This window comes from Sciurus vulgaris (genome assembly GCF_902686455.1).
Source record: "Sciurus vulgaris genome assembly, chromosome: 3".
Taxonomy (NCBI): domain Eukaryota; kingdom Metazoa; phylum Chordata; class Mammalia; order Rodentia; family Sciuridae; genus Sciurus; species Sciurus vulgaris.
This window is the reverse complement of record NC_136463.1, coordinates 82,021,024-82,048,431: the sequence shown is the minus strand read 5'-3', so window position 1 is coordinate 82,048,431 and position 27,408 is coordinate 82,021,024. Positions and strand designations below refer to the sequence as shown.

General features: G+C 47.3%; 1 protein-coding gene across 2 annotated transcripts; it reads left to right on the top strand.

Moving 5' to 3' along the window:
• The first annotated feature begins 3,347 nt into the window (after positions 1-3,347).
• Positions 3,348-9,222, top strand: TMEM177 (transmembrane protein 177). 2 transcript variants are annotated; one of them, XM_079134810.1, is made up of 2 exons: positions 3,348-3,397; positions 5,630-9,222. In XM_079134810.1, the coding sequence occupies exon 2, from the start codon at positions 5,656-5,658 to the stop codon at positions 6,589-6,591; it is 936 nt and encodes a 311-aa protein (XP_078990936.1). In that variant the 5' UTR covers positions 3,348-3,397; positions 5,630-5,655; the 3' UTR covers positions 6,592-9,222. The 2 variants fall into 2 exon arrangements, with proteins under 2 accessions (XP_078990936.1, XP_078990935.1); XM_079134809.1 differs by having other exon boundaries at positions 3,352-3,397; positions 5,634-9,222.
• The last annotated feature ends 18,186 nt before the right edge of the window (positions 9,223-27,408 follow it).

Below are 27,408 nucleotides of genomic sequence, written 5' to 3'. Positions count from 1 at the left end.
CACAAATCTGCTGTCAATGGATTTTTCTATTTTGAATATTTCATGTAAATTGAGTCATAGAGTACATGACTTTTGTGTCTGCTGCTTTCACTTTCCATAATTCTTTCAAGGTCACCCACATTGTATATATATATCAGTACTGTAGTCTTTCTTATGACTGAATAATACTCCATTGTATGGAATATGCCATCTTTTGTTTATCCATTCATCAATTGATAGGAATTTGGGTTATTTCCAATTTTGGACCATTGTGAATAGTGTTGCTACGAACATTTTTGTACAAGTATTTATTTCAATACTTATTTTCAATTTGGGGGGCTGTATTTTTAGGAGTTGAAATTTCTGGGTCATGTAGTGATTCTAACATTAATTTTTTGAGGAACTACTAAACCATTCTCTATAGTGACTGAACCATTTTACATTCCCACCAGCAGTGTGTGAGGATTCCAGTTTCTCCGCTTGCTCACCAATGCTTGTTTTTTGTTTATTTGGTTTTTGATATGGGTTCTCACTATGTTTGCCCAGGCTGGTCTCAAACTCCTGGACTCAAGCAATCCTCCTGCCTCAGCCTCCTGAGCAGAGTCGTTTTCTGTTTTTGTCATCAGAGCCATCTTAGAGGTTGTGAAGTTATATCACATTGTGAATTTCCCTAGTGACTGATAATGGTGAGCATGTTTTTCTGTACTTTTTGGCTATTGTATATCTGTTTTGGAGAAATGTCCAAATTCAAGCTAATTGCCCATTTTTAGTTGGGTTTGTTGTTGTTAAGAGTACTTTATATATTCTAGATACTATGCCCTTATCAGGTCTATCACTTGCAACTATTTCCTCCCATTCTGTGGTTTTTATTTCTACTTTTTTGTGATATTGTTCTTAGATGCACAAAAATTCTTAATTTTATGAGCTCCAATTGACCAGTCTACTTTTTAGAACACATTTTTAAATAACATTTTATTATGGAGGTTTCCAAACATACACAAAAGTAGAGTATGGTATAATGAAGACCTGAACTTTTCAGGTGCCTGCAATAATAGCATTTTTATCAATGCTGTTTCATTTCATCTGTCCCCTTTCATCAGTTTTGGTTTGTTTTGGTGGGATCAAATAGTAGACATTGTGTCATTTCACCTGTAAGTACTTCAATATGCATCTCTTATAGAGATATTTTTGGTTTATGTAAACTCCATGCTGTCACCCTACTTGATAAAATAAATAATAATTCATTAATATCATCTTATATGCAATCCACATTCATATTTCTCCAGTTGTCTCAAAGGTGACTTTTTTACAGTGAGTTCACTTGATTCAGGATCCCAATAGGAATCCATACTGCATGTAACTGCTCTATCTCTCAAGTCTCTTATTTCATAACAATCCCCCCTCCTTCCATGTTTTTATGCCATTGATTTGTTGAATAAACCATGTCATTTGCCCTGTAGAATGTCCCACATTCTATATTTTGCTAAGGTCACAGAACCATTTACATACAAACAAGTGAGCAGCCAGAGTTAGAGTCTCAGAACCAGAACAGAACTCAACAATAATAGCTAAGTTAACTGTTATGCAAACAATGCTGGGCATTATACAAACATAAACTTATTTTATTCCCCTTAATGACAATAGGAAATAGGTAGTACTCTCATCCCCATTTTATAGATGAGGGAATTAACCAAGGCTATTTAGCTCCAGCATAACACTTTTCATCATTGCCAGATTTACATCCAGTCACTGAAGCCCTTTGTGATAGGATGCTTTTCAAGGACAAGATAGATGGGTCAATTCCAGGTCAAATCTTCCTTCTCAGGGGCAAGAGACTTGAAGTTCCCCTCCCCCTCTAGTGATATAAAATGGCAGTGTCTTAGTGGCTATTTTTCCAGGATTAGGGTGGAATAAGACCCTTTGAGACAGTTATTGTCCTCACTTTAGAGAGGAGGAAACTCAGGTCCAGAAAGGTGACAACCTTTACAGGGTTTTTTCCTGGGCTGCAGCCTCCCTAAGCACTTATTCTGGGCTGAGGGACTGGCCCAGGGCCGGTAGGCAGTCACAAAGAGTCCAGTTTCACCTCTAGAGTCATCAGGATCCTCTCTGCCTGGCCAGCCCATGACTCCGCAAAGGGCTACTGGGCCACTCGTGAGACAGGAAATGATGACCCTCAGGATGATCAGGGTTACAGGGTCAGTTGGGAATCCGGTATGGTCTGCTTAGTAGCCTGATTTGGCTTATTGCTACCACCTGTTCTTCCGTGGTTCAGAGAGGGTTTGCATCGGTAGCCCCGTAAGGTGCTAACCTTCTAAAGCCCCATCCCAAAGCCCATAAACCTCCATGTCTCCTAACATCTTCATCTTTCTGCCCTAGAAGTGAGCCCTCTTTCCCTACTTCCCCAGAGGAATGGAAGAGAAAGCCTAACTTAAAGACCAGACCCACCTGGAAGAGAATTGGCTTGACCCATCAGAGAGAATTTGTATGAAGGCAGAGGAAGTAATGGAAAACTCATAGAGATAGGGGTCCCAACTTTAGTCTAACGTATACTAGATCATATAAAATGGGTGCCCTGCTCAAGCTCCATGCTCAGTTTCTTCATCTGAAAAGTAGAAATAATCTCCTTTAGTGGCCCACAAATTCTTTAATGAACCATATGGCAAATATTAGGTTCTCTGCCCTAGTCACTCTGCCCCTTTAGTGAGAAAGGAGCCACGGAATAGCGTGGAATGTCGTGACTGTGTTCCAACTAAACTTTATTTACAAAATCAGGTGGCGAGCAGAATTTGGCATCCCTGATCTACCTCACGTTGTTATTGGGAAGGAGAAGTGAGTGATGTGCTGCTGCTCTGCAGACTACAAAGTGTGAAACGCTTGGGAACAGCTGGAAGGCAGCGAACCTGGTAATAAAAATAAAGCTCGGAGCTCGAGAGTGCTTCCGGAGAGGAAAAGGGATGGGCCTGGCGGGGCTGACCGTCCTATAGGCAAGGGCTGCAACGGAGGCTCGCACGCCATCGAGTTGAACCGATGACCAAAGTACCAGCGCCGCTCTTTCCGCTGCCAGCAGATTGCTCCAAAGGTTCAGTTTGGAAAGGAGCCTCCGGCTCCTCCCCATGCCACTGGCCGCATTTCCCCGGAGTCCATCTCCTAACTCTTCGGCGGCTCCCTTCCCTCAGAAGCCAGCCCGCAAGCGGTGCACTGAGGGAGCCCCTCAACTCCCCGCCCCAAGAGCCTGGAAGGGCGAGTGGAGCACCCGGCCCCGCCCTCTGAAGTCCCCGCCCCCAGAGCCCGGACGGAAAGCTGTGCTCCCATCCCGTCCCTCTGAAGCCCCCGCCTCCAGGACCCAGACCGGCGTGCTTTGCGGTCGCCCCCGCCCCGTTGCGCGCATGTCTCAGCGTCCCCGGCAGCGGCAGAGCAGGTGAGCGCTCTGAGCACGGCGGAAGCGTGCTTGGGCTGGCCGGACCGGGCTTTCCTCCCTAGCTGCCTGGCTGCAGGGTGTGAAGGCTACCAGGGTGCCCAGGGTGTAGGTATAGCGGGGACCCTGTACAAGCGTCCCGCAGCCCCTCGCCTAGCCGCCCGCGGGCTGCGCCCCACCGGGGAGGCCCCAGAACCTACTTGGCCTGGTCGCCCTGGGAGCGTTAGAGTTTGGGCCAGAATCCTTCCTTTCATAGCCTAAGTTTTCTCTTTGGAAAGAAAGGCCCAAATGAGATGACGTTAGTATGATTTCCTTATTAAAACAGGCCCAGCATTACCCCCGCGTTGTCTTTAACTGAACGTTCACTGCTAAAAAGCACGTTTCACAAACAGGAATACAGTAAGCTTCAACCAAAGTTAAATAATTGTGTTTATTAGGTAATATTCACAAATGAAATGATAAGGTGCATGAAATGTTTCAAACCAGTCAGGGGCGTGGGTGGAACAAATGAAACAATATTGGCTATGAGCTGATAATGATTGAAGCTGATTGATTGATATATTATTTTGTCTACTTTTGTATATATTTATGATTTAGCATAACAAGTTTTCTATAATGAGTTCTTTGCTGTGAGTGCCTGACAGCCCATGCTCAAATAATACTGCGCATGTATTAATCTGCTAGGGCTTCCATAACAAAGTACTATAGGTTGAGTGCCTAACTAAGAGAAATTTATTTTCTCACAGTTCTGGCGGCTAGAAGTCCAAGACCAAGGTTTGGTCAGGTTTGGTATTGCTTTGACTTGCAGATGGTGATCTGTGTCCTCATGTGATGTTCCCGCTACGTATGTGTTCCTAATCTCATTTTTATGAGGACACCATTCTGATAGGATCAGAGCCCATCAAAATCCCATTTTCCTTTTCTCTGAAAAGACCCTATCTCCAAATGCAGTCACATTCTGAGGTACTGAGAGGACTTCAACATAAGAATGTAGGTGGACACAATTCAGTCCATAACACTCCACTTTACTGGCGTGGGATTTGGGTTAGTCTGCTTAACCTGCCCATGCTTCAATTTTCACAGCTTTAAAATAGGGCAACCATCATCTAAGTCTTGGGGTTATGAAAATCCAGTTGTTTGTAATACAGTCAGCTTTTTACCATTGGGTTCACCTCTGGGGATTCAACCAATCACAGATCTTAAATATTTGGAAAAAAATTTTTCATCTGTATTGAACATGTATAAACTTTCATTGTTATTCCCTAAGCAATACAGCATAACAGCTATATAAATGGCATTTCCATTACATTAGGTGTTAAAAGTAATTAGAGATTATTAAAATTACAAGAGGATGTGCATAGACTATATGCAAATGCTAAGCCATTTTATACAAAGAGAAGAGCATTCAGAGATTTTGGTATCTGTGGGGGTCCTGGAACCAGTCCCCTGTGATTATAGAGGAATAATTCCCTGTGTGTGCATGTTTAAATATCCCTTATGTTTATTAGTAATACAGATATATTTTCCAAATATACTCAGCCCTCCATATCTGTGGGTTCTGCATCCATGAATTCAACTAACGATCAGAAATATTTTTTAATCATATCTGTACTGACCATGCAGACTTTCTCCTTGCCATTATTCTCTAAGCACTGTAACAGCTATATACATAGCAATTACATTGTTAGGTATTATAAATAATCTAGAGATGATTTAAAGTATTCAGAAGGATATGCATATGTTGTATGTAAATATTATATCAATTTGTATGAAGAACTTGAGCATCCTTGGATTTTGGTATCTGCAGGGCAGGGTAGGGGGCCTAGAATCAAACCTTTATAGATACTGAGGGATAACTGTATATGTAAAGTTCTTACAATTATCTAGCATATAGAAAGTACTCAATAAGTTGAACATATGATTCATTTACAAATTAATGATAAAGAGGGCTTCACTATGGTGGGTGGAGTGAGGTAGTTAGGTGCTTAGTACTGCACCTGGCCATGGTAATGAAAATAATAATTATAGCTATTGAGCCAAACACTGATTGTTTTATCATTCATTTACTCATCACAGCCACCTTCGAGGTGGACCACTCTCACATGCCTGTTTGGCAAGTAGAGAAATGATTCTCTGAACCCATTTGGTCTTCCTATAGAGCCAGCCCATCCTTTAAACCGCAGTGCCTCAGTATTGCCTCAGTTAAGAAGGATCTTGCTCTTCTCTTTTTCTTAGCCAGGTTGTCAGCAGTAGCAGCACTCATGGCTGGTCCCCTGTGGCAGGTCTCAGCCTTCATACAGAGACACAGGACAGCCCTTTTGGTGAGTTCCTGCGCAGGCCTGTTTGGAGCTCAAATCTCGTACCACGTTTTCCCGGATCCCATGGTCCAGTGGCTCTACCAGTACTGGCCTCAGGGCCAACCGGCCCCACTCTCCTCAGAACTACAAAGCCTCTTTGAAGAGGTCCTGCAGGACATGGGCGTTCCCTCTGGCCACTGCTATGAGCCCTTCACCACCTTTACCTTCCAGCCTGTGAGTGCCGGCTTCCCAAGACTCCCTGCTGGGGCTGTCGTAGGCATCCCTGCCAGCTTCCTTGGTGGCCCAGTAACCAACACTGATCATCCTGTGGTCATACACGGGCAAAGAGTAGACTGGCAGACCCCAGCAGGCACCCGGCTAAGAGATGCCTTGACCCTATCTCATGACGCCCAGAAATTTGCCTTGGCCAGAGAGGTGGTGTACCTGGAGAGCAGTGCAGCTGCCCTGCAGGCCCTGCCAGCCCCAGCTTGCCTGGCAGGAACCTGGGCACTGAGTGTGGGTGCCAAGCATGCACTAGGGCTCTATGGAGGCCCCATGAACATACGAGCTGCCTTCAACTTGGTGGCAGCAGTGGCAGGCTTTGTGGCCTATGCCTTCTCCATGGACTCTCTTACTCATGCCCTGGAAGGTTGGCTAGACCGCCGCACAGCCTCCCTGTCTGCAGCCTACGCCCGAGGTGGAGTGGAATTCTATGAGAAGGTTCTGTCGGGCAATCTGGCCCTGCGCAGTCTCTTGGGCAGACATGGGGAGAAGCTGTATACACCCAGTGGGAACGTTGTCCCCAGACACTGGTTCCGCATCAAGCATTTACCCTACACAACCCGCCGGGACTCTGTACTGCAGATGTGGAGGCTAACCTTCCACCCAGGCCACTCCTGAGGTGCTCATCACCAGGACAGTTCCAGCTCATGCAAACACCACGCTGGCATTGACTGGGGAAATCTCTTGGGACCTCTGGACCCACACCCATCGTCAGAAAAATGATAGGTTTTGGAGTTAAATAGTCTAGAGTCTGCCCTCTCCTGCCACTTATGAATGCAGTGACCTTGGGCAAGGTCCCTTTATGAACCTGAGCCTTGGTTTTCTCAACGGTAATGTGAAGAGGATGTAAACTACCTCACGGGATTATAGGGTTGTGTGAAGTCATGAATAGGAGAACCTGGCAGAAAGAGTACCATAAATAAACAGGACACCACTCCTTTATCTTTGAATTCCATTGGTTGTAGGAGTCAGGCCTCATCTTACCAACTAAAGCTGCTGGTAGTAGTCAGCCCTTTCCTATGGTGAAGAACCCTCCTCCATCTCCCTAATGGTCAAATTCCAATCTTTCTCCTCCACTGAGGTAGAGGTTAAAAGATTTAAGAGGCTAAAATGTGATTTTGGTGAGGTTTTCAGGGTAGCGTGCCAGTAGGCTCCTATAGATGCAAATGGCACACCCAGAGAAGGGAAACCAATGACGTGATGGGACACTGGGAAAGGCACTTGAAGGTGTTCCTGGAACATGGCAGGAGCTCTGCCTGAAGTGGAGGAAAGAACAAATGGTTGCAAGACTGAGGCTCTGCTGGGGAATCTAAAGCAGTCAGCCTCCTGGGGTGCAGAGCATGTCAGGGCTTAGACAGCAGGGAGGGTTAAGTGGGGCAACTTTGCTTGGAGAGTACTGGGGAGAACAGGGTGGAGGCAGGCAGTGAACCAGGCACGTGTCACAGGATCCATGGGGCACTGTATCCTTGTTTCCCTCGAACCCTCTGGTGGTACAGAAAGCAGCCCCCCAGCTTTGATCTTTGGACAGGAGACCCCTATCCAAAGGGCAAAGTGAGGAGAGCTGTAATCAGAGATGTGACCAAGACTAAATTGGCCCTTCATGTCATCCTTTCATTGGAAATTATGTTTTTCCTGGAAGAGTGTTAAGAATTCAGGCCTGGTGCCAGTATAATTCAGGACAAAGGGATTAGGCCACACCCAGGGAAGGGCACTCAGTGGTGGCAGACAGTTCCTGGCAAGAGATCTTGAGAGAAGAGTAAGCCAGGGTGGGCATGGCACACCCTCCTGCTAGAGCCTCAGCATAGGCTGGAGCTCAGAGTGCTGTGCCAGGCTGCAAGTACCTCTGCCAGACCTGGGCTGGCTGAGGACAGGGGACCCCTGCTCATCTCACAGGTCCCTGGTGCCTAGAACAGCATAGGGCATGGGCTTGAGAAGTACAGAGGTAGATGAGGTAGAACTAGGTGAGTGAGAATCCACCCTGGCAGATACCATTTCACAGGGCTCCTTTGGGATATCACCTAGCTTTGCTGCTGCTGTACAGCAAGGACCATAAGGTCATGGGGGTCAGATGGAGTCTGAATTTGATGGAGTCCACCTTCTCACCCATCTACTTTTCATCTTGGCAGGCGCCAAGATGGCAGCATCCGGCCTTTGTGCTGATCTGCCTAAACAGGAAGGTAAGGGCTATGATTTGCACGTGGCTTGTCCCCCAAAGGTTCATGTGGTAGAAGTTGCTCTGTGCGGCAGTACTAAAAAGTAGAACTTCAGTAGGTGGGACCTAGTGAGGGATAATTAGGTCACTGGGGGCATCGCCCTCAGAAAGGATTAATACTGGTCTCGACCTGAGCTCTGGTGAGAGCAAGCTGTTATTTAAAAATAATAAGACTGGCCACCCACCACCCACACTTCCTGTCTTGTCATGTGATCTGTCCTTGAATGCACTCCCACCATTATGATGCCATCTGCCTTGAGGTCCTCACCAGAGATGAGAAATTGGTCCCATGTTCTTGGACTTCCAGAATATCAGCTAAATAAACCTGTTTTCTTTATAAATTACCCAACTTCAAGTATTTTGTTAGGAAAACAGAAGATAAACTAAGAAAGGTAGCTCCAGTATGGGGCAGAATAAACCCCAAAACAGTTGCTTACTCTCTCCCTCCACTCCCAAGTCAAAATCTTTGTCTCCACTCATGGGTTCTTCCTAGTCCCCACACGTGCTTTACATGCCGCTACCTCCAAAAGCTAGGCTCCCAAAGCCTTCACCCTGGGTGTTGTGTGTATGTGTGTTGCCTCTTCACACCACAGCCACACATAACATGCTTCTTCAGACACAGCCAGAACACAGAACAGAGTTCCAGAGTCATCCTGATCCTGGCTGGTCCCACTGTCTCTGTCCCTTCTGGTGTCCACAGTGCAGGGCCCAATCTGAAGTTGAGCACACACGTGGAGGCTATTGCAGCACATAGACACCTGGGGAGGGTATGTAGTAGATCAGTTCCCAGGCTGGGGATGAAGTTCAGTGGTAGGGCACTTGCCTAGCTGCCTAGCATGTAAGAGGCTCTGAGCTGAGTTCCCAGAATGGCAAAAAAATAAATAAAAAGATTGTTTCCCTAAATTTCAGTGCTTTTAAGTGGTGCAAATACTAGGGTGTTCAAGTCTTGAAATTATTTCCCAAATGCTAGCAATTCCTTGAAACCAGAGCCCCTCCCCAACCCCAATCCCACCCCAGGAAACTGCTGCCTAACACAACTCTACTTCATAGCTTTTCAAAGTGCCAGTCAGCGAAATTCTTAGGTTATTATAAATTGACTCCTTTGAGAAACTACAAAGTTACTGCCTACATAATTTCCCAAAGATTGTTGCCTATTAGCAAAGGACCCAGGTGGTCCTGTGGGGAGATTCCAGGCTGGAAGAGATGGCATTGAAGTGAGAGAGAGTCTTTTACACATAATATATTAGTTATATTTTAACACTAGAATGACCACTGTTAGGTTGACATAAGCATATAGTCTTGGCAACGTTAGTAGGCAGCCCATGGCCATAGAGATCCCTGGTCCTGCTATTCTTGGCTGCATGCAGTCTTTTGCTGCTTTTGTTTCTAAACTATGCAAAACAGCAAGACTGGGAGTCTTATAGTTTGGGTCTGGAAAGTCCCCCATAGTATTAAACACTTGGTCCCCACTTTGGTGCTCCTTGATCCCCCACCATGGTGGGAGGTGATGGGACCTTTAAGAGATGGGGCCTAGAAGCAAGTCTTTATGTGGGAGTGTGACCTCTAAAGAGACAGACCCCATCCCTTTCCACTCTCTTTTTGTCCCCGGCCACTGAAGTGAGTGGTTTTGCTCCACCGTACACTTATGCCATGATGTGCTTGCTGCCTTACTACAGGCCTAAGAGCAACTGGGTCAACCAGTCATGGACTGAAACCTCCAAAACTGTGAGCCCAAATAAACCTTTTATCTTTATAAGTTGATTATCTCAGGTATTTGTTAGAGTACCAGCAGACTAACACAGAGGATATGTCATTACTATGATTAAGTTACAGAAGTTTGTAACTTGCATCTTGCAAGCAGATCACTGTCTTGGCTTTCAAGTCTTGATGAAGCAAGCAGCCTTGCTGGAGAGACCCAAACAATTGTAGGGTAGCCTTTGACCAATAGCCAGCTAAGAGCTGTACCTCATTCCAACATTCCGCAAGGAACTGAGATCGCCAGCAGCTATGTGAGCTTGAAAGAGAATCCTTCTGCAGTCCAGTTTTCAAACGAGACCCTAGCCCCAGCCAACACATTCATTGCAGCCTGTTAAGAGCCCCTGAGGCAGAGGACACAGCTAAGTTGTGCCTGATCCCTGACCCACAAACAGTGAGGCAGCAATTGCATGTTGTAGTAAATCATCTTTTGTGGCAACTCATTAATGCAGCAATAGATAACTATTATTATTAACTGATAAAACATTTTTTAAAAGCAAGTGTGGCAAAACTTGATAAAAATCACAAGACTGTATCTTTTAGCCCTGTAACTTCAAACCTAGAAATTTATCCTCGGGCTAAAACCCAACAAAAGTTAAATAATATATGTCCAAAGATGTATATGAGAACATTAGCCATAAATATCTTTGTAAATAGAAATAATGGAAATGTTGAACAGCAGTGACTCAGGAAATTGTGAATATTATTCAGACACTAAAAAGGATAATTATAAAACCTATGGCAGGAACATGGGGAAATACTAATTGTAAGTATCAGATTTTTTAAAATGAAGTACTACCTGCATGAAGATTATAATAATGTAAACATTGTAAGACCTGGGAGGAAATTCACAAAATTAAAAGTGATCCTGTTACAGTGGATTTTTTTCCATGCTGGAAATCAAACCCAGGGTCTCATGCATTCTAGGCAAATGCTTTATCCTGGGCTACTTCCGCAGCTAGCCCTGTTAAGGTGAGATTTTGAATGATTTTATTCACTGAAGTAGGAAGCAGATAAATATATATGTATAATATATATACTAAAGCAGATAAATATATATGTGTGTGTGAGTGAAGTCCTGCTCAGAGGAGCCTGGACCTGCATCAAGGTGACAGATTCTGGCATCCCTGCCTTGGGGTGTGGCCAATTTTCTGTCATTAATTATGGCAGCCATGGAAATGTGCTACTCAGACCTGCTGCAGGAGGAGACTTGACCGACAGCCCCAGTTGTTGTTTCTCTAGATCTGCCACCATGTTTACAGTGAGACCAAGCCTCCATGGACTATTTTCAGCCAGTGACTGAGCATGGTGACAGTACCACTGCAGGTGACCTGTCCTCCTACAGGTGACTGCCACTCAAGGACTCCCTATTGCCTAGACAAACCTTTCTTGGAACTCTTGTAAGTCTGAGACCCTTCCTCCCCACTTGTGGTCCGACGGATCTCCCCATTTCCCCCTGTGTTTTTGGTGTCAGTTTGGGTCCAAACAGAAGACTGAAACCACAAGGTAATCTGACCAAGAAAAGTTCACTATAAAGAATTGCTGGTGAACACAGTGGCACATGCCTGTAATCCTAAATTGCTCAGGAGGCTGAAGCAGAAGGATCGCAAATTCACAGCCAGCCTCAGCAACTCAGTGAGTCCCTAAGCAGCTTAGTGAGACCCTGTCTCAAAAAAAAAAAAAAAAGGGGGGGGGGGCTGGGAATGTGACTCAGTGGTTAAGCCCCTCTAGGTTCAATAACTGGTATCAAAAATTTTTTTTGTTGTTGTTCTATAAGGCACGATGAGGGACTGGCTTCTAAGAAGCATTCTCTTGAGAAATCTAAAGAGTGCATGAACAGCAACTATAAGGAATAGTCCTTCCTGCCCTGTCAGGGATGAGATCCAGGTCTCACTGGTGACAACCATTCACTGGTGCAAACAAGTTGCCAAGGTATGACCCCAGCAGAACTTGCTGGAAATTTACCTTCTGAGATAACAGAGAAGCCATCCACAGGAGGTGCTGCAGTGCCTTGGAACTTGACACAAAGGCACAAAGAAGATGATGGAATGCTGGAGGAGCTGGTCCTTGGGGAAGGGGCCTCACCAGAGCCTACTGCTGCAAAGGCCCAGAGGTATGCCAGGGCAGGACCCTCACTGGCTAATTAAGCACTAACAGTTCATGGCATGGCTGTACTTATGCTCACTCTTACCCAGAACAGCCAGGCACGTACTGTTTATCAGCTCACTGACTCAGTTTTCCAAGACTGCAAATCACTGTCGGTGTTGAATCTTCCTGATTCCATCTGCATGTGAAAAGACCACAGCCCTTGCCCTGTTCCCGAGCTGCAGGGACTCCCTCACTTTCCAGACCCCTGAGCTCAAGCTCCCTGATCTGGTTCATGTCAGAGCTACACTCAGCAGGCTGGGAGGCCCCTTCTGGTTTCACTGCTTGTGAGCAGCCCTGCAGGCCTGAAATGTGCATGTCTTTGTCAAATTGCCAAGGCAGGAAAAAACTGGAATCAGTCCTAAGAGACCAGGGACCTCTAGGGTGCCTACAGGTGCCTCTCCAGGCCACCTTTAGCCTCAGATTTAGTCCACCTGGATTAAGACTGCAGCTTTATACTCTGAGCTTGTTACTTTCCCTCCCTGTGCCTCAGTTTTCCCCATTCCCAAATTGGAATAATGGCAGTGTCCACCTATGTGCTCCAACGAGTTGTTTGCAAAGCACCTGGAACAGTTCCTGGCCCAGAATTAAAGCTGGAGGAAGTTGAGCAAAATTTTTATTCACTAGTCATTCATTGCCCAAGGCATAGTGGTCAGGAAGGGACTGAATCAGAGCCCAGCATGGCACTTTTGGAAGCGTCTCAGGTGACTGTAGTGTGAGTCAGTGTTGGCAGCAGTACCCTACAAGGCCTTAAACCGCAGCAGAGTTTTGTTCACTTCTGACTCCACCCTAGCCTGGGACCCCCAAAAGGGCAACAGGCGACACCATGTCCTATTCCTAGAACCTGACAGAGTTGGTGTTCAGGAAGTGTTTGCTGAAGACATGACTGTGTTTGTTGTAAGAGTCAGCTCATTGTCCCTTTCTCAGAGAATGACCCATCAGAAAAGTTGCTGTGGCCAAGCCTCTCAACCTGTCTCATCCCCTCTGGATAAGGAACTGCAAGGCCCCAGCACCTCCAACTTTGCTCCTAGCCACTGCTAGAGGCCACTTCAATCATTGCTCCTCAGTGCCTGGCACACTGATTACCCTGCGCTGGCTCCTGGGGAGGAAAGTCTGCCGAGTGTTGCAGGCCTTGCAGAGGAAGCGTGTGCAGATGCCCTGGGTAGCAGAGAGCTCAAGGGCTCAGAGCACACCTGGATTTTGAGCCCCAGCTGCCCCCGCCCCACCCCCACCAGCCTGTGGGGCCTCCTCTCCTAACACAGGAGAAGTGCAGCTCCCTCCACCCCCAACTTCTACTCCAGGCATCTTGAATCTGGCCTCAGAACTGTCCCTGCCAGCCAAAAGCATGTCAGGAGCCATCTGCTGCCTGAGCTGGTGGCAGCTGCTGGGGACATGCTTGCATACATATGAATCGATGTTGTTTTGCCTCATGATAAGATCTTCAGTTGAGCAAGGGGAGATTTGCTAAATTATTCAGAGGTTACATTGACCTGAGGAAGGCAGACCTGAGAGCCCAGGGGAAGCACAGGGGGAAGGCTTAGAGATAAGCAGGCCTGGGCCTGAGGACGAGAAGCTGTGTTGTAGCCTTGGGATGCAGTGCCTGTGAGAACACCAGGCCCACATCCCCTGATGACACCAAAGCTGGGGGCCCTCAGCAGAGGTGGCGAAGGTGGTCCACTGAGGTGACTCTTCCCTTCAGCTTTGGAACAGTCCTGTCAGCCCCACACTGGAACTTCTGCCTGGAGACAATACCACAACTCCCACGTAGGGAGCGGGGCTGTTTCCTTATGTTACCTCATTTAATTGCCACAAAACCTCTTAAAGAAAGACAGGGATTAGTCCTTGGGTCCAGATGGGAAGTGGCAGCTCCAGAGAAGGTAACTCTCCATGGTCACCAAGCTGTTGGGTTGGGGCCAGGATGGAGACCTGTGACACAGGGTGGGGACATGGGCATCCTGTGCTGTCTTCTCAGTCAAGGCCGTGGCCTCCGTTGATAGGAGGGATCACAGCAGCACCCTTTTCTGGAGTGGCAGAGCCTCCTGGAGATTGTGGGGAACCCCACCTGTACTGGAGGGCTCTTGGGAAGTGCATCTGGAACATGTGGGCATCCAAGAACCCCAAATGGGTATTTTGGTCACAGCTTTTTCCCCACATGACACTGGTCCAACATCTCATTCTAAAACTTCCTGCAGAGAGGAGGATGGAGAATGCAATTAGATCTCTTTTGGAAAAGGAAACTTTGAACCACCTAGGGCACTGATGGGATTGCAGATTCCCAGGCTTGCCTGAGACCCAGGAAACTGCTCCTGTCACCAGCTTCTCCCTGAGGTGATTCGTGTGCACCCCAAAGTTGAGGTCATGCTTTTGGATGAGCCAACCCTAAGGTTAATGTTTTTTACTCCATGAATCAATCCATAAGCTCCTTCTGAAAATGGCGCCTCACCACAGCAGAGGCAGAGGTCTCCTGCAGGCACAGGAGGCCCGCTCATATGGCCCCTGCCCACCAGCTGGAGCCACAGAAGACACACACACCACATCCACAACCACACACGCACATACACCATACATACCACCCAGGCACACACCAACACAACTCACACAAACACCACACACACATAACACCCATACCAGACACACACCACACAACACACACACCACACATATCCCCACAAACACATTCACACCGTACTACACATACCAGCACCCATCCCCACACCCTAACCCAAATGCCATCAGCAAGTCCAGCCCAAGTAAGGGTGCTCTTAATTCACTAGCTCCATCACATTCTGAGGTGCTTAAAGCAGAGCCGCAGGAAGAGCTGGGCAGGTCTCAGTGGGGCCTGAAAACGGTGAGGGACCCTCAGAGCCTGCTCCTCTGCCCTTGTAAACATACCATCTGGTCACTGCTGGTGCCACCCACTTCTCTTTGAAGATAGGCAGTAGTGACTCTATGACTCTACCCCTGGATTTGGTAAGGAAGAGCCACTTCTGTGTGAAGCATCATTCTCCACCTCCCTGCCCCTAATAGGAATCCAAAAATCAGATCCCCCAGCGCGGAAAGGCATGAGCAGAGCCCACCCCTGGTGGACTCCTGGGGAAGCCAAAATAAACCTTGGTGGTTTCCAGGCACAGATTTGGGGTCATTTGTCACCACAGCATTACCTACCCTACCCCGCTGCTATACCACACCTAAAAGCCAAACCACACGGCAAGGGTTAACTTCTCTGTGTCTCTGTCTTGACAAGTCATGTAATTTGGGCGCTAAACTAGAAGTACCCTGTGGAGTGTCTCCTGAGTAGGAGTTGAAGATTCTGCTTCTTCTGAGAATCCTTAAGGCTTAGGCCCTTACGACCCAGTGTCCCCTGATGCTGCAAAGCCTTTCTGAAAAACAAACATCAAAAAACGATCGTGCAACATCGAGCTGTAAAAATGCTTCGCTTGTGAGTGGTGGGAGAGCCTTTGTGTCTTTCTCCCTGCTCCCGCCCCCACCCCCATGGAAGGCGCGCAAGCTCAGTGAAGGTGACTGCCCCAAACGTGAACGAATGGGACAGGACTGGGAAAACTCCATCTCTTGGTTGTTAGCCCTCCCTGCACTTTTCACACCCATCTTTTTGAAAAGCTGAAAGCAACGCACAGATGTAAGGAGCTGTTTTCCTCCGCGTGGTTGCAGCCCCGCCCCTCTGTTTCCATGGCAGCCGGCACACTCTGCCGCGCAGCCTTCGCGCTGCGTTCTGTCTGGCTCCTAGTCTGGCTCTCCCAACTGGGCCGTGAACGGCTCGCGGGCAGGCCCCCACTCTTCCTTCTTGCATCCTGGGCACCTGGCTCAGCACCTGGCCCGCCGTAGGTGCTCAGTGCCTGGTGAGTGGGCAGGTGCAGGTGTGGAAAGATACAGCAAGAGTAGAGAGGTGGGAGGGGAAACCCGTGGGCCTGAGAGTGACACCATGGGAAAGCACTTCCTCAACACCCACTGCATACAAGTCACAGTGTGAAGGCTCTGGGGGAAAGTCTAGACTTGCAAAATGCATTTGCCAGTTTACAAACACACTGATATATGTTATTTTGGGGAATTTCTCAGTACCCCAGTGTAATCAATTGTACAGAAATTATCCTGTTTCAAGAGTGAATGTACAAAGTTTATGTGAGGAGTGGCAAAAAGGGCAGCAGCCTTGGTCCATACGTGTTGTTTGGAGTCCTGGCTCTTCCCGCAGCCAGCTGTGCAGTCTTTGGAAGCCTCAGCATCCTGCTTTATTGAAAGAGGGTGCAGCTCTGTAGCTGCACAATTCTGGTAGTGTCCCATCCTGGGCTGTAGCCTAGGACTGCTTCATTCACTCAATAAGAATTGTGCAGCTGCCCCAACTCTGAGGGCAGTCTCAGGCCTGGGGGTTAAGCTGGACCAGGGAGAGGCACAGAAGCCAGGAATGCCTGGTCTGTGTCCACAGAGTCCTACAGGCCCAGCCTCGAAGACATGCGATAGATACATTCAGGAGTGAATGAAGGATGGGCATCCTACATGAGCTCAGTGTCCAGAAACCAAAACTGCTCGAGAATCCGTGGGCTGAGGTCAGTGCTTAAGGATTAAATCTGTACCCAAAGGACTTAAAGTCAGCATACTACAGTGACACAGCCACATCAATGTTTATCAACTCACAGTAGCTAAACTATGGAACCAACCTAGGTGCCCTTCAACAGATGAATGGATAAAGAAAATGTGGTACATATACACAATGGAATATTACTCAGCCTTAAAGAAGAATGAAATTATGGCATTTGCTGGTAAACAGATGGAACTGGAGAATATCATGCTAAGTGAAATAAGCCAAACCCAAAGAAATAAAGGCCAAATGTTTTCTCTGATAAGTGAATGCTAATCCATAATTGGGTGATGCGGGGTGGGGGGGGATGAAGGAAGTTTGGATAGAGCAGAGTGTGGGGAAGGACAGGATGGTGGAATGAGACAGACATCATTACCCTATATACATGTATGATTATACTACTGGTATGACTCTGCACCCTGTTCAACCAGAGGATGAGAAGTTGTGCTCCATTTGTGTACAATGTGTCAAAATGCATTCTACTGTCATGTATAACTAATTAGAACAATTTTTTGTTCTAATTAGGACCACAGGATAAGAGGGCACTTGACACAAACCTGCCTTGTCTCTGCCACCAAGCCTTCACTCATCAGCACACATTTAATGATCACCTACTATGCACCAGGATCCATCCTAAGCTTTGGAAAACCAGCAATGGATAGAATCCCTGCCTTCATGTTTATGTTCTAGCAAGGGGCACAGACAATCAACAAGGAATAAATAATGAAAGAGCACATAGGATGGCAAGCAGGCCTGCTTTGGAACAAGGGATAGGAAGTGCTGGGTAGGGGGAGCAGGTGCTTTCCTAAATAGGGTGACCAAAGATGACTGACGTGGAAGAGATGACATTGGGGCAAAGATGGAGTCAGCCAGGTAGAAATTCAGGTAAAGAGCATTTAAAGGCAAAGGTCCTGCCTCTGGAGCATGCCTGGCACATCTGAGATTGGAGAAGAGGGTGAGGGGAGAAGCAGGGAGGGAAGGGAATGGAGAAGTGGAGGAGTCACTTCACTCTGTTTGGAAGTTCTCTGTTTGGAAATTCTCCTGTCTCCATGAGAAGCAACCTTGGAGAAGACAGCTCATGGTTGCCTTTGGCCAGACGCAGGCCTCACTAGCCCTCCCAGAGGTACAGGTCACACCCAACTTGCCTTTGAATGACTCTACAACAAAATAGAGAACCAAATCTCTTAATGGGACTGAGGGGTCAGAGACAGTCTCTGCCTCTGCCTGTTTCTCCCCACAGGCCTCACTTTAGGGATCCAGCTCTATAGATCCACAGGCTGTTCTTTGTCATCTCCAGATTTTTGCACATGCTATTCCCTCTGCCGGAAGCATGGTCTGCTTCCCTCGCCTGGGAGGCAAGGCAACAGGGACTGAATCCTCCTCTGTCCCTCCTGCCCTGCCTGTGCCTTGCAGCTCCCTCTGCTTCCTTATCACTGATTCCCTCTATCACTCTGCCTGGCAATTCCCTGTCTCCGGCTCCCTCTTCTCAAGGATGGCAACCTTCCAAGAGCAGGGGTCTATTTCCCTCCCTTGCACAAAAGCACCTGGCTTTATTGGACATCTGGTTGAGCATCTGGAGGAGAGGATGCAGGTTGCTGGCTCACTGGTTCTAGTGAGCAAACTTAAAGGCAGAGAGGAACCCTGGAGGGAAGTGAAACAGGAGATGAGGGCAGGAGGCAGGGCAGTCAGAAGGAACAAGCTGGAAGCTGGGCCCTGTGGGAGTCCACAGGCTAATGACTTGCCAATGCGAAGCCAAGGTCACTGTCTAGCTGTTTACTTGTATTGGGAGCCTGAAAGTTCCCACTGCTCTGTGCTTGGCATTCCTTAACATGGCTCCTCCACACAGGGAGAATGACACATCTTGGGTCCTCAGTTGGATCTTTTTTACACCCATTCTCATTTAATCCTCACAACAATACTATAGTAGGAAGATTCTGTTTTGTTTTGTCTTGTTTTTTGGTTCTGGGAATCAAACGCAGGGCCTAAAACTTATGAAGCACTCTGCCACCAAGCTACACCCCCAGTCCAACAATAGGGAGATTCATATTCTCACTTTACAGATGAGAAAAATGAAAAAGGAAGGTCAGGTCCTTAACCAAGGTCACACCCACTGCTGGACAGAGCAGCAATGACCATCTCTTCTACTTCTGCCTCCCATACTCGATGAGACCTGGCCCACATTTAAAAAAAAAAAGTTAACTTTTGGCTCCTACTTTACTTTTGAGCTCCTGGCTCCTAGTCTGACGCTTATTTCACTATAGGCTGTTTCTCCTCGCAGAGTTCTCTCCCAGGAGACCTGTGCGCCTTTGTTTGTTGGTTCTTTCTCTCACTGTCTTTGTGTCTCCTTTGCTTGAGCCTTTGCTGTTCCTGGTTGTTTTAAGATCTTTACTAAGTCCACACATTTACAGTTCACCCAGGCCAGGCCTGTGCTGGAGGTTGAGGTTACAGGGAGGACACTGCCCTGAGGGGCTCAAGGCCTCTTCCTGGTTGACTGGCCCCCAGGGAGCCAAGAGGCCAGGAAAGAGGTTCCGGAGGAATGTGTGGCAGCTTACTCAGTAACATGAGGTGATTCCTTCCCCCCAACACATTCCTTCCCTTCCCTGTTTTTCTTCCCCTTTCTTCCTTTTTCTTCTCCCCTTCTCACCTATATGTGGAGGACTGGTCCCATTACCGGAGGCCCAGGAGAATGGGGGCAGACGAGGATGTGAAGAGGTTGGTTAACTGGTGCAGGGGTGCAAATGGAGAGGAGGACTCTAGCACAGCAGGTAAATATGGTTGACAATAACTAAATGCATATTTCAAAATTGCAAGTTGAGAGGATTTTGAATGTTCCCAACACAAAGAAATGATAACTGTTTGAGGTCATGGATATGCCAATTACCCTGATCTGATGATTACACTTTGTATACATGTATTGAAATGTCACACTGTGCCTCATAAATATCTACAATTATTATGGGTCAATTAAAAATGTATATTTTAAAAACATTTTCTTCCAGGTTTTTGTTTTCCAAAGCCCTCTTAGACCTTCAGGGGAACAGACAGTCTCTTGGGCTTAGAGAGCTGGAGGAAATAGCAGAGAAGTAGCAGCGAGGTTTCTCACTCAGGCTAAGGTCCTTTGGACAGATGGAGGGAAGAGGTAGAAGGTCAGCTCCGGGTCTTGCTTCCAAACTGAGCCCCCAGGATGTGGCAAGACCCCCATGGGCTGATGGGATGTGAGAGCAGAGGGAGCCTGGCCATGTTTCCCTGGGAGGCACCAAGTTGAGGGGCAGATGTAGGCCAAGCCAAATAGAGCTGTCCTTCACTCCAAAACCATCCAAGGTAAAGTAAGTCCACACAGAGTTCCATGAATTCAAATCCACATATGTGCCGGGGTCCTGCCATTGGGAGCATGAAGACTCTCCTGGGGACTTGCTGGCTGCTGCCCAGGAACATTCCACAGGCACCTTCATGCACAGACAAGGAGGACTAGTGGCTGGACATGTCCTGTGTCTTGGCACTGCATATGAGTTCCTTTCCCCTCAACCTCTCTCTCGTACACAATTGCAGGGAAGACAGGGGAGGACCCTGAAATGATTCAAATCCAGTTGCTTACTTACAATTTCTTGGTGGAATTGGCGTTCCAGATAAAAATGTAAAAATTAGAGCAAAATAAAGTTACTTTTTTTGTTCACCTGAGATAAGCAAAATGGTATGGAGCATGGGAGAGGGTCATAGAGATTGCACTGGGTGTTTGGGGGATATGATTAAAGAAGGCTTCCTAGAAGAGGTGAGGCCGAAATCAAAACCTTTAAGGTTCTTAGCATGAATGCCGATTTAAATTTCCACTAGTGTCAGATCTTGTTGTTCCGAGCCACATCTCTAACCCAGAGAGCTGAAGCCAAACATCTCTTGGATGCTCAAAGTCCTGTGGAAACTTCTCAGGGGGCTTCTCAGATACTTTCTGTTGACATATCCCTGTGACCTGCAGGAGCCAGCTGGAGGTTGCTTCCTGCAGATGCCCTGTCTGGCCAGCAGGGGGAGGAAGTTCACCATGGCCCAGGTCATAGCAGGCTCTGCAGGAGCCCCAGGATGAAGGGCAGAAGGAAGCCCAGGGGACTGAGAGACTGCTGGAATTTAATAGCCTTCTAGGGAGTGGGCACCTTTGTGAGTATTATTAGACCTGCTCCTGGGCATTCACCTTCCATCCCTCAGCCCTGGGTCCAGCCTCTAGACAGTTCTTCCAGGTGCTACCCAAGCCTTCTGCTGATGTAACTGGGCAAAGACAGGCAGGAGTTGATGGCCCACCACAGTTTCCAAGGACATCTTGGGATGACCAGGTAATGGGACTGGGCCTCTGAGCCTGTGAGACTTTCCAGGCCTGTGAGCTAAGGAGAGATCGCCACCATCTGAGTTACGTAAAATGGCAGATGTCAAAAATTAATTAAAGGCAAAGATGCCTGTTGTAGTAATTGAACAGAGATCAATCCAAATGTCTTCTAATATTACTACTACTACTAATAATAATAAATTGTAGACCCACCATATAATGAAATGTTATTTATTCATGAATAACCCTGTCTTCAAGGAATAGTTAATGACATGAGACAGTGCTCACTTGTGCTAGTTCTCCATTTGACCCTCCAGAATTGTGCTCTGGCCTGCCCTGAACCCCAGGATGTTGACCCCAGTGGTCTACATCACCCTAACTTGGTCCTCTGGTTGCAAATTGGGTTCAGTCAATGAGAGACACCAGTGGGAGCTGGCAGGGTGGGAGGAGAGCCAGGCTGGGTTAGGTCTGCTTCACTCTCTGCCTGACTCAGGGCCTCCAGGACTGCAGCTCCCACTGGGCAACCCCGTCTATACTTCCGGGCCACCATTTTTGCCCTTACTCCTTGGGTCCTAAGGATGATAATAGCTTCTTGCTATTGCCAGCTCCTGGGTGTCTCAGCACCCTTTCTTACTGTTCTGAAACTTGTCCACATATCTGAAAATCATGCTTTGCTAAATGACTCTTCATTTGGACTGCAGTATGAATGTTGTCTCCTGCCAGGACTTGGACCTGTTCACATGTTAAGCAAAAAGAAAAGAATACAGAAGCATTTGAAAAAAATAAAAAGCCTGATGCTTTATCTGTATTATTTCACTGACCCCTCACAGCAATGCAGAGGAATGCAGCCGAAAGGAACATTGATATCAGATTCAAATTTAGAAAGCATTTGAAGAACAGTCTAATAATGTCTCTATGGAAAGCAAAGAATATGCTGGCGAAGGACAAGGGAAGAAGGCACACAAGACAATTATTCCATTTTAAAATTACCATAAGTATTTTTAAAAATTCACAATACCTTAACTCTTTTAAAAATGTGCTTCTGATTCAAAGAGGACAAGGAGGTGGTGGTGGAAGGACAGGTTGGGGAGGCGGGCAGCTTGGTAAAGTAGGCCACATGAGCTCAGATGACCTGATTTCCCCTAAGCCAAATTCTTACCCAGCTTAGAGTGGGAGGAGCTGACTTCTCAGAATCCCTGCACTACCACTGATGGCCTCAGTTTTCTAATCTGTAAAATGGTCATACAGTTGCATTCCTTGCGGGTCGCTCTGAAGCCTGATGAAGTCAGTGTGTGTGTGAAGCATCCAGCTCGAAGACAGGTCACTGTGGGGATTCAGGAAATGCGAATTTCCCTTCCTGTCCCTACCACCACATCTAGGTGGAAAGATTACTTCTCTGGCTGCATGACAAAGGAGAAAGGAAGGGGTGAGACCAAAGCCTCCTCTGGTGACCCAGTGCTGGCTTACCTGTGACCCTGAACAAGCAGCTGACGAATCCATGAGTGAGCAAATGAATCTTCGGCCCAGAGTTACCTCCCCAGCCAGGTCCCAGGCTGGCTCTTCTCAGCCTCTTCTCTTTCTCCAAAGCATCTTTATTCTCTATCTCATCTTATTCGCTTTTTACTACTATGTATGAAATTTCTATCGATTTGGTAGCTTCAAGTAGCACACATTAATTACAGCCCAGCTCCTGGGTCCTCTCTGGTTGGGGACCCACTAGGCTACAATCTCAGCAGAGGCTGGACCAGGGCCGTCAAGGCGTCTGGATACACACCTGCCTTTGGCTCCAGAATCCCCCGTCTCACAGATTCAGGTTTTTGGCAGAATCCATGGCCTTGCACTTGTAGGACTGAGGTCCATGCTTTCTTGCTGTCAGCAGGCACTCCTCCAGCCTCTAGAAGCTGTCTGCTGTCTGTGGTTTCTTGCCACATTGTCCTTTCTCAATATGGCTACTTCTTCAAAGTCGGCACAAAAGAGTCTCTTGCTCACTTGAGTTTGCTTAGAGCTGTGTGTGTGTATGGGTGTGTGTGTGTGTGTGTAAAAATCACCTTTGCCATGTGCTGATGGCCTATCACCTTTGCCATACCCTGTTGGTTAGAAGCAAGTCCCAGGTTCCTCCCCAAACCAAGGGCAGAGGCATGGGAATTACACAGGGTGTGCCCACCTGTCCCCTTGGAGTCCTACTATCTGTTGGGTTATGAATGAACCCAGGTATTTTCCTTCAAAGGAAGCTATTTGCATTTTTTACCATGACATTCAGGAAATTTCCATTTCTTAACCCTAGATATTCATGATGACATCAGGTGTCTTGGCAGTGTTTGTTGCTGGTCTCTTTCGGGGGCATGGAAGGGTGGTGTCACTACTAGAAGCCCACACCCTTCGGATTGACTACTCAACTGTCCACTTGCTGGTCATGTCCGTTCACTCATTCCCTCGTATGTATTTCCTCTGCTGGGTGCTTAGCACTGTGCCATAGAGATAATGCTGTGGATCTTTTCCTTGGTTACCACTTATGTACTCCCCACCACCTGTTGTTGAGTAAAAAAGAAAAACATTGTTTTTGAGTCAGGGTATGTACTCAAAGGCAAACAACACAGAACCCAACAGTGCGTTAAGTATATAAAGGATTTATTTTAGTCACCTAACAAGAAGACCAGGAGCAGGCTGCCATGGGCAGGGAAGCTTCCATTGTTCCAGGTTCCTCCTTGCTTTAGTCCTCATGGTCACAAGACTGCTGCTGTCTCACCAGGCATTACATGCATGTTTCACACAGGAAGAATAGGGAAAGCCTTTGCCCTCCCTAAGGACATTCATCTATATCTGATTAGTCAAGAACTTGATCACAAGGTCACCAGTAACTTCAAGAACACTAGGGAAGCAATTTTTTAAAATTTTCTTTTAAAGCTGGGCACATTGTCAGCCTGAACAAAGTCAAGTTTCTATTAGTAGGAAGTCGGGGGAGTAAATTTGGGATAGGTCACCAGCAGGACCACTGTGAAAAATTAGGCCAAATCTCCATGGTTTCTGAAGGCTGATGGCTTTGCGGTGATGGCATTTGATGCTTTCTGGGTCCTCGATGACAGGCTATGCCAACACAGGAGTGCTCTCGGTCTATTTTCCAGAAAGATGTTATCTAAAAGTGTTGGTTGCTCTAAAATGGAACTGACGGCAGCTCTGCCCCTGCGGCCTTTCCATCCAGCGCTCTCTGGTAGGTGGCAAGGGGTCTCCAAGCCAAACCAGATGCAATGAGATGTTAACTGCAAACCACGCTGTAGGGTAGAGAGCTTTTTTAAAAAGCATGTGCAAACAGAGAGCGGATGACGGTCAGGGCCTGGGCCTGCCCACCTCCACCTCCTTCCACACTCCTCTCCCACGCCGCCCTGTGTTGCTGGCCCCGGCCCTGATGGCTTCCTTTTGATTTACATTGAGCTTGGCCCAGAGGCAGCACTGGCAGGAGACTGAGAGTGAGAGGAAGGGAGAAGCCCGGGGTTTTCTCTCCCTTTCCCCATTTGGTCACGTCCCCACCACAGCTGTGACTCCACTGACTCTAACTCCTGTCCAAAACTCTGCTGTGGTTTCACTTAGCTTGGTGACCCCAGACCCTGGGTTCCAGGGCCCCACATTCTCCTTGCCCTCCAGCCCAGGGCTGGCGGTGTCTGAGGTGAATCTCTGGGTTCTTTGTCTGGCTCTTCAATCTCCATCTACTGGGTAACCAAGTTCTGCCTCAGCGGCCTTCTGCTTTAAATACACTCCAGCGGTTTTTGAGTCCTGGTTAGATACTGACTCATACAGACAGCACCATAAACACTCGAACACCCATCACTTAGCTTTAACAATGATTACATTCTGCCACACTTGCTTCATCTATTTTTATATTTGTGGGAAAAAAAAAGTCCCAGGCAACATGATGTTGCTGAATGATTTCAGCATGGATCTCTAAAAAATAAGGACAGTTTCTTATATAACAAGCATATTCGGTTGTTCACACACCTATGTTTACATATTAACAGCCCCAACAAAATTATCTAAAGTTTTACGTAGCTATCTAATTCCCAATCCATATTCAAATGCTCCCAAACGTTCCAGAGATGTCTATTTTACAGTTGGTTGATTTGAATGGGAATTTAAGCGAGGCCTGCACATTGCATTTGGTAGATATGTTTCCTGAGTATCTTTAATCCCAAACAGTCCTCCCCCTAGAAAGTGTCACACACACACACACACACACACACACACACACACACACCAGGTCCACCATTACCATTCACACTCCACCTCCACCACTGCACACACACACACACACACAAAGTATGGCTGTGTTGGCACACTACAATCCGAGTCCTGGACTTGGCCTGCTCCTGTTCCTGCCCATTTCTCACAGAGACCCTTAAACAAATGCCTACTCAGTGTGGGTCCATAGCATCCCTCTCACAGGGGACTGACCAACCCTCCCTTTTCCAGACCCCTAGAAACTTCAGGTCCATGGTGGCACATGCCTGTAATCCCAGCAGCTCGGCTGAGGCAGGAGGATCGCGAGTTCAAAGCCAGCCTCAGCAACTCAGCAAGACCCTGTCCCCAAATAAAATATTAAAAGGGGTTGGGGATGTGGCTTAGTGGTTGAGCACTCCTGGGTTCAATCCCTGGTTCAAAAAAAAAAATAAAAATAAAAAAACTCCAAGCCATTATGCCACAGTTTGGTGCCAACTTTTATCTTGTCATCACGTGTTTGAATTTTCCCTAATATTTTATGGAGCTACATGGAGAAAAGAATGACACCTTTTAATGATTCTCAATCTCAAAGGACCTTAAAGATGATCTACTCTAAGCCTTGCTTTTTCTTTTTTATGGTTTTAAAACTTGCATAAATAGTCCATCACTCCCCATAGTACAGATGAGAAAACAGAGACCCAGAGAAGCTAAATAATTTGTTCAAGGATGCGCAGCAGGTAGGCGGGCTTTCACCTGGACCACACCCTCTCTCTTCCCATCTTCCTGTGGCATCTGGCACTGTTATGAGTTGTAAAAAATGCTCCCAAGTCCCTGTCCCTAACAGTTACATACAGTTCTGTGCAATTGTGGCAGTGCAGAGGTAGTTATTAAAAGTTGACAATTGGTTTCTGGCTAACAGTCCCACTCCACACTCCAATCCCTTTGAATTTGGGGGGAATAAACCTTTGGCGATGACTAATAGAGTCACCCAAATATTCTTAGGGAAGTCAAGAAAAGGTCAAAATGCACTAAACTTTTAAAACCGTTCTGACAGAAAGCAGATTGGTGGTGGCCAGGCCAAGGGGCCGGGATAATGAGGGGTCACTGGTAAACAGGTACCGTGATGAGATGCGAGTGGGGCAGACATGTGGGAACTAGACAGAGACTGTGGTTACACAACACTGTGAGCACCCTGAATGCCACTGGACTGTTCACTTTCAAATGGTTGATTTTATGTTATGTGGATTTCACCCCAATAAAAATGGATGTGCTGTGTGCTTAACCGGTTTAAATGTCCCAACTCAGCTCTGCTAAACCCACCACACCCCAGCCTTGCCACCATCTCAGACTATGTAAGCAGATGATTTCAGGGGTAAATTCAAAAGAGTTGGGGAGCATTGGGGGGCTCCTCTCTTGGTCAAGGAGGGCCTACAGGAGAATCGCCCTTCCAGATGGCGAGCGCCTGTACCAAGCGTGCTGTGGGCTGGGGAGAGGCTGTGGGCGGCATAAAGATCTCAAGCAAGCAGACCACATGCCTAAGAGGTATCCTGAGCTGTCCTGCCAGCACTTCCCCACAGGAGAACTGACCCTAGACACAGGGACTCCAGCTGTCAGTGGGAGCTGAGAGGAGGTAGAAGGAGGGGCCCCAATGCCCCCTTGGGAGATGGCATTTGGACACCTGCTATCCTGAGAACAGCCATCAAGAACCCACAAAACCTATAGAAGAGGCTGCAATCAAATGGTCCAGTGAAGCACAAAGATTCTCATCCCTCCCCCACCTTTCTCCAAGTCCTCCAGGAGAAAGGAACCAGAAGGGTAAAAGAAATTGGGTGTGGTAGTGTGCACCTGTGATTCCAGGGAGGCCGAGGCAGGAGCATCGGAGGACCTCCAGTTAGCCTGGGCAACACAGGAAAATATACCTAGCACAGAGGTATCAAGGCTGGGCATGTAGATCAGTGGCAGGGTATTTGCCTCACATGAACGAAGCCCTGGGTTCGATCCCCACTACCATAAATAAATAGGAGCCAGAAAGATGAAGAACCGCCACACTCTACCTCATCCCAGGCCCCTGACTAGAGGCAGGCTGATGCTGGGGAAGCACAGGAAGTGGACATTAAATTTGATTCAAGGCGTGAGATTTCGACGGAACTGTAGGGGTTTTTTTTAATCCCTAGAAACAACCAAAGAGCTATGGGATCAGCCAAAAATTTTGCT